Raw genomic sequence first — 9,640 nt, forward strand, 5'->3', positions numbered from 1 at the left:
CTTACCCGATTCCCCAACGCTGTTCCCTCCCCCAATTCCCCAATAAAACCTTAAAAAAAAATTTTTTTTTTAATTATCTAGACTATTTAAAGTATAGACAAGTTGCTGTCCTTTTTGTTCTTCAGTCTAGTTGTGGAGGACATCGCCCCACTGGCCCAAGTTGGCACCATCATTGTACTCTTCCCGGACGAGGCAGATCAGTCGCCGGTCCTTGGACGGCCGCTCACGGCGGCTGGTGGCCGCTCACGCTGGCTGCTGGCTACACACGGCAGCCCAAGGCAACCCACTGCAGCTACACCGTCGCCAGCAACCCATGGCAGCCCAGCTCCAGGTCAAGCCGCTGCTCAGCATCTTAGCTGTAGAGGGCAGCGTCACTGGCCCTCATATGTGGGATCCGAACCAGGGCCCTCTGGTGTCCTAAGCCAGCTCCTAACCAACGCGCCACTCGGCCGGCCCCTAAAATATATCTTTAAATACACAGAAATTCGGTAAAATACATAGACTAAGACATATTTTATAAAATACACAGAATATTAATTCAGGCAAAATTTATAAATAAGACAGGCAATTATTGGGCTATATTTGGCCTCAAATATCCTATCTTTGGTTTGCTTAATGTTTTTAGGTTTTAAAAGTTAACTTGTAATATTTACAAACGCTTAATCCATTAATATCATATGAAATGCAGATTTCCAACTTCAAGGGGGAGAGGGAGTGTGGAAGGGGATGGGAAATTATACAAAAAGGCAACACTAGACCTACATTCATTCCCCCATGGCCACAACTCGAGGGAGCTCAACAGACTGCATGGGGCTCTAGAGTTGGCCTGCCAGTCTCTACTCATATTTGGTTGATTTCACTCAATTACCCACAAGAATTTAAACTTGGGAGATTTCACCAGAAAGATAGATTTTTGTCTGTTTTGTTCACTGGTATATTTCCAGGGCCTTAGAATAGTCCTTGGCACATAGTAGGCATTCAATAATTTGCTGAAACTAATGAATAACTGTTGCCTGCCTAGACCCTAAAAGTATGAATTTCTGACAAATATTCATAATATATATTTATCCCTTCCCTTCAAAAACAAATTGATTAATCTATATATTTAGCATAGGGTCTGACACAGAGTAAGCACTTTATTTGTTCACTAAGTGACTAACTGCAATTAGTTATCACCTATCAAGTGCCGTATTTCCCCATGTATAAGACGCACCTTAATTTTGGGGCCCGAAATTTGAAAAAAAAAATGTAGTATATAAAGTCATTGAACTCAAGTTTTATTCATCATAAAATTCATACTCATCACTGTCAAAACTCCAAACCATTAGCTTGTCCTCATCTGTCTCTGATGATGAATCACTGTCTTCTTATATTACCTCGTCCTCAGATCCATCTATGGCATTTGAAATCTACAACCACTGTATAAGACGCACCCAGTTTTTAGACTCCAAATTTTTTAAAAAAGGTACGTCTTATACATGAGGAAATATGGTACTTACTGTGTGCTAAACACCATGCTAAAATGCTTTACATGCAGTAGTTCATTCAATCCCACTAACACTCCTACAAGGTAAATACTATTATCCTTATTTTAGAGATGAGGAAAATGAGGCTCTGGAGATTAAGTAGCTGGTTAACTGATCAAAGGACTAATTATAGTACAGAATGAAGTAACTGAAATACAAAAATGAATATGAAAAGGGCTATGTGAAAGGCAAGAACAAAGTGCTACAGTAGAATTCAGGCAAGTTCACTTCTAGTTTGGAAGATGTAAAATATTTGGGAAAGGTTCATGAAGGAGGTTCACCAAGCATTTAAATTAGATCTTGAAAAGCAGGTAAGATTTCCATAGGAAAAGTACAAAGGAGGTAGTCTGAGTGGAGTACAGGATATGTGGATAAACATTCAATGGAATAAGATTAGTAAAGTCAATAGGAAGGCCTTGAATGCCACACCTAATGGGTTATGATTTTATCCTGTAGACAATCAGGAGTCCCATGAAGGTTGCTAAACTGAGGAGAGTGACAAGATTGGATGGGTGTTTTAGCAACATTTGCTACAGCAGAACTGGTAGTGGTAGGAGAGTCTATAGAAGAGATATGGAGGGCTTCTGAAGTTATAACACCTTTACAATTTACAATATTTTTTGACATCTAGTAATTCATCTTATCTTTACTAACAACATTAATAAATAGCATTATCCATATCTTCACTTTGAGGAGCCTGAGACTCAATAAGGTTGAAGACCACAGAATTCATACTTTGTGGGACCATCCTGTGAGAAAAACCTACACAAAGCAATTTAGGGAATACCTCAGTAACAGGATCACACAGTATCCAACAACTGCCAATACAGAAAGGGAAGAAAAGAGTAAAGAACTTTCAAAGATGGATAAGGTTTCTATCTTATGTCCTAGTGTCTGGACCAGTGGTCCCACTATTAAAAATGCAGGAAAAGCAGGCCAAGGAGGGGTAGTGAGTTTAATGCTTGTGAGATACTTAGGTGGTGATTGATGGTTTACTGCCTTCTCTGCAAGTAGCTGTTAGGAACTGTGGGGTGGGTGGGCAAGGCTGGAGGGAAATGAAAAGAAGAGATGGGCTAAATTACTTCCTGACCGGAAGGGTTGTTAGAAAGGTTGTTACTTGCACCCAAAAGCAAACTAAAGTGGTCTTCAGTGTCCTATTTAAGCCCAGAGATAGTGGATAGTTGCAAAGTTGGCTATTCAGTTGCTTAAAAACATCATAAAGAGATCAGGTTCTCTCTCTCTTCTTTACTCTCACCTTTAGAACTGCCTCTTATAAATTTTGCCTCATGATCCCAGCATTGCTAATGGCAATTTCAGAGTCAGAAAGGGGTCTTTGCTTTCCAGAGGCAGAACACTGCCCTTCATAGCCTATATTTTGGTTAGAGCTGTACCACCTAAGTAGTTCCTCTATTTACTAGCTCTGACCTTTCACAAGTTACTAAACCTCTCTGTGATTCAATTTCCTCAACTAGAATGAGAATCTGAGACTTAAATGGGTTAATATTACAGTACTCAGTGCCTAGCACAGAGCAAGTTCTATATAAGTGGAGCAAGTTCTATATAAGTGTTGACTATTATTATAGTTTTCCCATCTCTCTGTTTTTTTATGAGGCTCTCACACTTTGGTGATACCTGGGTTAAAATATAATCTGGTAAAAAATAATAAAATAAAACCTGGCAAATCTCTTAAATAAGGCTTTTTCAGGAGTCACCCAGGCTTCCCTTCACATCTAATTAGCCAGAACTGTATCACATGCCCATACCCAAATCAATCACTGCCCAGGAAGATAGAATTACAATGATTTGGTTTAGAGTTTATATTAATCAAGACCTAGCCCCTGGGGCTGGCGAGGGGCTGCCAGGTTCTTGGTTAGCAAGGTAGCAGGAATGGTGATAAAACCACCAGTGTCTGCCAAAACTTAGTTTTGAGAGGCTGTGGTCTCTGCTGGGGAGGGTTAGTGTAAGTAACTTCCAGAGCTGCAAAGATCACGTCCACAGGGCTCCTAATGGCAGTGAAATCATGATAAAGGTCTGTCAAGGCTAGTGAAGTCTGGCACAGGAGAAATAGCACACTAACATGGCCTGTGCCACCCCTACATGAATCATGGCACAGGTCATGTTAGTGTTCCCAGAACCCAAAGGGCCTAGATCACCAGCCTTGGACTAGTCACCTAATCTCAAAACTTCAGTTTATTCATTTATAAATGAGGATAACTCAAACTATCTTGGATTTGCTGTTAAGATTAAATGTATCCTTACACTAGTTGCACTCCCATGATATAAGGATCACCTAAAAACAAAAAACAACAAAACCACCAATAGCTGGACATTAGAATGACAGGGAGAAACGTGAAAGGTACTTGAAATGGAGCTGGAGAAAAGGGGAGGCCGCCCCACTCTAGACTAAAAATCCCCATCAGGGTCCTGGAAAAACGCCCTCCACAACTAGATTGAAACAACTTACTTGACTTGGAGCTGATGGGTCCTGGAAAAACACACGGTTCCCCAATAAAAGAAAAAAAAAATCCCCATCAGGGCCCTGGTTAGGTTTTGTTGCTCCACTTAAGAACTTTCATTTCAAAGTCTACCGGAAAAGGGCTACTTTACTTCACACCTTAAGTCTTCCAAGGGTAAGAATCTCATTTCTGGCTTTACTGTTTATCTTCTCTGAGGTAGTTTCCCAATCCGCAAAAACGGAGTAAATCGTACCAAATTTATTTCACTGAACTCAATAAACTAAATATTAGCTCCTTTCCTTTGAGGCACCAGTGTTCCTGAAATTGAAGGCCAATACAAAATCTATAACATAGAAGCCCCTAAACTTTCTCACTGATACATAAAGCTGCAGTTACAATGACAGGCCTATCAGTCTTAATGGTGGATTCTGTAAACCAGAGTGCTTAAGAGAAAAAGGAATTAACATTATTGAAGGTAAAGAATCTGTTGAGGGCCGGCCGAGTGGCGCGATGGTTAAGAACTCGCTTGGGATGCTAGAGGGCCCCGGTTCGGATCCCACATATGAGGGCCAGTGACACTGCCCTCTACAGCTAAGATGCTGAACAACAGCTCAACCTGGAGCTGGGCTGCCATGAGTCGCCGGCGACGGCGTGGGCTGCAGCCCCTGTGGCAGTGGGTTGCCATGGGCTACCATGTGTAGCCAGCAGCCAGCGTGAGCGGCCAGCAGCCGCAGTGAGCGGCCGTCCAGAAGCCGGCGACTGATCTGCCTCGCCCGGGAAGAGCGCAATGATGGTGCCAACTTGGGCCAGTGAAGCAACGTCCTCCACAACTAGACTGAAGAACAAAAGGACAGCAACTTGTCTGTTCCCCTTCCCCCAATTCCCCAGCACTGTTCCCATCCCCCCAATTCCCCAATAAAAATCTTAAAAAAAAAAAAAAAAAGAATCTGTTGATATTTATAGAGCCCTTACTAGGCTTCCAACACTGAGTTATCTTTAGTCCTCAAACACCTTGTTAACACCCCCCTTCCCTCTTTCTAGAGATGAGGAAATGGAAGGCTCAGAAAGGAAGAAAAATAACATTTACGTGGCTGTGCTTTCCATATGTATTACTGCATTTGACATCTAACTGACTTCTCTGGATGAAAGCTAGAATGTGGCAGGCAGGGTTACAATATCAGATCTGATTCTACAGTCATTGCCTTGCCGCTCAAGGGAATAATTAGTGTTTCCTCAGAATCAAGGATCTTACAAAACTCAACTCCAGAGTATCATTGAGCTCCCCCCACATACACAAACAACAGTTGGGGTTAGCAATTCAATTTGCAGTTTTCCAGTTTTGTTCAGACTAAAGATTTCAAAGTGGGCCCACTAGCAAAAACCCCCCAAAAAAACAAAAAACCCACCACCTTTACAACTTTGCCCAGGGTTAAAAGCCTTCTTTCCCCCCTTTCCAGCCCAACCACTAGGGGGCCAGGCTATAAACTAGGGCTCTAGAGTGATCACCCTGGTTTAGGCACTTAACTGTGTGACCTTGGCTAAATTACCTTACCTCTCCAAGCCTCAGTTTCCTTATCTGTAAAACAAGGATAACAGTATCTCATTAGGTTGTGCGTATTAAGTAAAACGTGACATGTAAAGCACTCAGAACGGTGCCTGCTCGTAAAAAGAGCTTAGCAAATTTGCTATTTTTTATTGCTGAAAATACCACTAATGTTTCTGTCCCTAAGTCCAACGGCTTCGCCATCGCATTCTCTCTGAGCACAAGCCTTGCCAGCCGGAGTGGCTTCAGAAAGAGCAACAGGTCTCTCCTTTTCTCCCAACCAGGGCCGGGCCCAGCAACCTTAAGTCCCCGACCTACATACGGCCATAACATCTGGGCTTTGGGTTTTCCATCACTACGAAGGCTGTCACTCTAAACCCAAACGAACCACCCCATTTTCGCCTTAGCTGAGGAAGTTCTCCCGGCCTTCAGCGGCCCAGGCTGTCTTCAGCATGGCTGCCCTTGGTTACGGGCCTACAGCTGGCTTGCCTGGCGTCCCCTCACCAGAGGACTCGAAGAGCGACGTAGGCAGGATTTCCCTGAGTTCAGGGGAGCCACTGAATCCAGTCAAGATGCGCGTCGGTCCAACACACGCCTGGATGAGGATCCCTTGGCGCCGCCCGGGCCTGCGGCGGGGAGCCCGTTTCCCGGCGCCAGTCTCGGCGCAGGCCGGGTCAGCCCCTTTCTAGCCCCGGGGAACGCTTGGGCTCTGGCCCAGGGTCACCACGTGGGGGCTCCAGGCGTGGCGACATGTTCCCAGAACAAGCCCCCAAAGACTGCTCCCCGCATGGGCCTTAGTCCGGCCCCAAACTGGCCTAAGCGGCACTCCCGGCCTGGCTTCTCCCCCAAACATATTTGGAGGGGACTCAGACATCCTCTGAAAATTGGAGACAGGCTGTCGTCATACCCAAGCCTCAAGACGGCCTCAACTCGAGTGCCCAGATGTCTGGTTTCCTTACTCACCCATCGCGGCTCCGCTCCTACTTGGCGGCGGCAGCGGCAGCGGCAGCGGCAGCGGCAGCTTCAGCAGACAATATGGCGGACCTGCAAGACGGCAGCCCGAAACGGACAAACAACTTAACATTCAACCCCGGGAAGAAATGCGCTCTCAGCCCCACAGCCTAGCTTACCCAGAGGAACGGTCTTAAAGGGACCGCAGCTAAAAAGGTGGGGAATAGGGATGGGATCTGAAACGGGTGGATGGAGAGAGACTGGGTAGGGGATACCTACTAAAGAAAGTGTGCCTAGGATTTCTGAGCTTTTTCTGCCTCTATTTCCTCTTTATAGTGAGGAAATAGACTAGACACGTTTTCTCTCAGGATGCAATCCTTACTTTTTTAGTTAAAGCCAATCATAGACCCAGCTGGATATGAATAAGGAATTATCAGAAGAGGGGAAGTGACTTGCTCAAGGATATAGAGATAAGGAAATAAAGAAGTCAGGAGTAAACAGGCTTACAGTTTTATTGGGAGATGAAAAGTATAAAATAATAAGACTAGTGCAGTGCTTTATAGTTGACAGAGCTATTTCGTTTATCCTCGCAGCAAGCTCTCTGAGAGCAGGGATTGGTTTTGTATTGTTCATCACTATCTCCAGCACCTAGTACAGTATCTGGCACATAGTATGTGCTCCATAAATAATTGTTGAATGAATAAACAAAACGAACAGGTCTGTGAGTTACACAAAGCATGGGAAATGATTTCCCTTTTTAGAGTTGAAGAAATTGAAGCTCTGAGTGTTCATGTACCTTTTGAATTATGGAATTTATGCCAGTACGTACACATTTGGCCTCTTTTTGTATGACAGGCCAGTCCTCCTGTCTCCCACTTTCACAAACAGAGGAAGGCTGTATTTCCAAGTCACGGGTCCCAAGAGGGAGCTGTCTTTTGGAAGCAGAATGAGGGACCTGGACTTCCAGGTCCTATCACAACAAATTGCCAACTCTAGTTGTGTGCCAGGCCTATTAAGGAAAACAACTCAAAAAGCCAACTCTTGGGTCTGCCGAGTGGCATGTTGGTTAAGAGTTGGCTTGGGACGCCAGCTCTGAGCAGCAGGGCCCCATTTCGGATCCCACATGAGGGCCAGTGACGCTGCGCCCTCTACAGCTAAGATGGTGAACAACAGCTTGACCTGGAGCTGGGCTGCCATGAGTAGCGGCAACGGCGTAGGCTGCAACCCCTGCTGCAGTGGGCTGCCGTGAGGTACCGTGAGTGTCTGGCAGAGCTGCTGTGAGCGGCTGCCCAATGGCCGGCAAGTGACTGCCTCACCCAGGAAGAGCGCAATGATAATACCAACACGGGCCAGTGAAACAATGTCCTCCACAACTAGACTGAAGAACAAAAGGACAGCAACTTGTCTGTTCCCCTTCCCTGATTCCCTAATGCTGCTCCCCTCCCCCAACTCCCCAATAAAATCGTTAAAAAAAAAAAAGCCAACTCTTGAATTTAGGGTCAGGAAAGGAAGTACAGTAAAACCTTGGATTACGAGTAAAGTGGTTTGCGAGTGTTCTGCAAGGCAAGCAAACATTTCTAATACATTTTAACGTAAACGATGTCTTGCAATACGAGTTGTTTCCAGAACAAATTATGCTCGCAAACCAAGGCATTACTGTACTATCTTTCTGCTGCCCCTGTTCAATGTCAGACCTCTTCATCCTCCCCTGGTCTATTTTGCCTGCCTCCTCACTGGTTTCCAGCCTCCAGGCATTCCCACTCACACCAACTATCTCTTTAAAAGGAGATACCTTATCATGTCAGTCCTCTGTTTAGCAACTTCCTACTACCTGCCCTTAGGTAATGCCCAAACATTTCAATCTGACACACAGGCTGATCCTTACTAGCTTCTTGGGCTACTCCCCACCAGGCAGCCCAGGCTCCATCTATATTTGGGGAATCATGGAATCATTCCCACCCCCACCCCGGTTTGCTATGCCTTTGTCCCTTTGACTATGCTGTTCCCTCTGCTTGGAAAGTAATGCCCTCCCTTCCCCCTTGACCATGGGGTGAACTACTCACTTTCAAGATATTTTCTCACTTCCTTGAAAAAGCCTGTCTCTCCAGACAGTCAGGGATGTCTCTCCTTTCTGCTCCCCAGTGCCCTGGACACATGTTTTCCTCAGCACTTAGCACCCTAATTTGCTTACAAAATATGTCTCTCTCAAGGTTGTCTACGGAAGAGATAGTATTGTGGACAAAAAAAGGGGCACTGTTGGGATGACTGGTTAGCTCAATTGGTTTAGAGTGCGGTGCTGATAACACCAAGGTTGCTGGTTCGATCCCCTCATGGGCCACTGTGAACTGTGCCCTCCTTAAAAGAGTCAACTATGCAATTGTAGCATGAAAGCAACGTGTAACCAATGACCATGGCTGTTCTGAAACAAAATTTTTAAAAAAAGGGGGTGGGGGTGGGCACTGTAATAAATCTAACCAAAGGTAACCTCCAGGGTGATATGATCATGAATTCCTAACTGGGCAGGTCATGGTGGGTAGTCACGCTCCAGGCATATAACTTTTTTTAGTAAAAGGTTCATCTTTGCCTTAAGCAAGCCCTATTCTTTTTGTGTATCTAGGTTAACACACCTTTGAAAATCAGAGTAACCCTCTTTTTCAGGCCCCTCTGAGGCATAACCGCCCTCAGGGGAGCACATAATCTTAGCTATCCTGTAGGCTGCTTTCTCCCACCTTCATGTAATCTTCCTTATGTTCCCCACTTAATTTCAAATGCATAAAAGAAATGCAAAACTGCCATTCTCTGGAGCATTTGAGATCTTGCTTTCCAGTGCTGTCATTGGTTTTGGCTCAAATAAACTCTTCCAAAATTTCTCAACAGATTTAGGCTTTCTTTCATTGATACTTTGTATCTGTCCCACTGACTAGCACAATGCCTACCTCAACAGAAGCGCCAAAAACATTCGTTGCATTGTGTGTCTCCCATACACCCCGTGTGGAATCACATGCATATCCTGTGGTCAAAAAAATGGCTCAGGGGGGCCGGCCAAGTGGCGCGATGGTTAAGAGCTGGCTTGGGATGCCAGAAGGCCCCGGTTCGGATCCCACATATGAGGGCCAGTGACACTGCCCTCTACAGCTAAGATGCTGAACAACAGCTCAACCTGG

At 45.0% G+C, this 9,640-nt stretch overlaps 1 protein-coding gene across 3 annotated transcripts in view; it reads right to left on the reverse strand.

Moving 5' to 3' along the window:
* KPNA6 (karyopherin subunit alpha 6) overlaps positions 1-6,606 on the reverse strand; it is a 42,754-nt gene extending 36,148 nt beyond the window's left edge. Inside the window, exons 1-2 of one of the 3 annotated variants that reach the window (XM_019659663.1) lie at positions 6,489-6,606; positions 5,535-5,558 (exon numbers count right to left, since the gene is read on the reverse strand). In XM_019659663.1, the coding sequence (XP_019515208.1) occupies positions 5,535-5,558; positions 6,489-6,492 (28 nt within the window). In that variant the 5' untranslated portion in view covers positions 6,493-6,606. Of the gene's footprint in view, positions 1-5,534; positions 5,559-6,029; positions 6,128-6,488 lie in introns of those variants that run through there. The other 2 variants (XM_019659669.1, XM_019659675.1) reach the window with 2 other exon arrangements.
* Positions 6,607-9,640: the final 3,034 nt, after the last annotated feature.

Source organism: Hipposideros armiger, unplaced genomic scaffold (assembly GCF_001890085.2).
Source record: "Hipposideros armiger isolate ML-2016 unplaced genomic scaffold, ASM189008v1 scaffold_10, whole genome shotgun sequence".
NCBI classification, from domain to species: domain Eukaryota; kingdom Metazoa; phylum Chordata; class Mammalia; order Chiroptera; family Hipposideridae; genus Hipposideros; species Hipposideros armiger.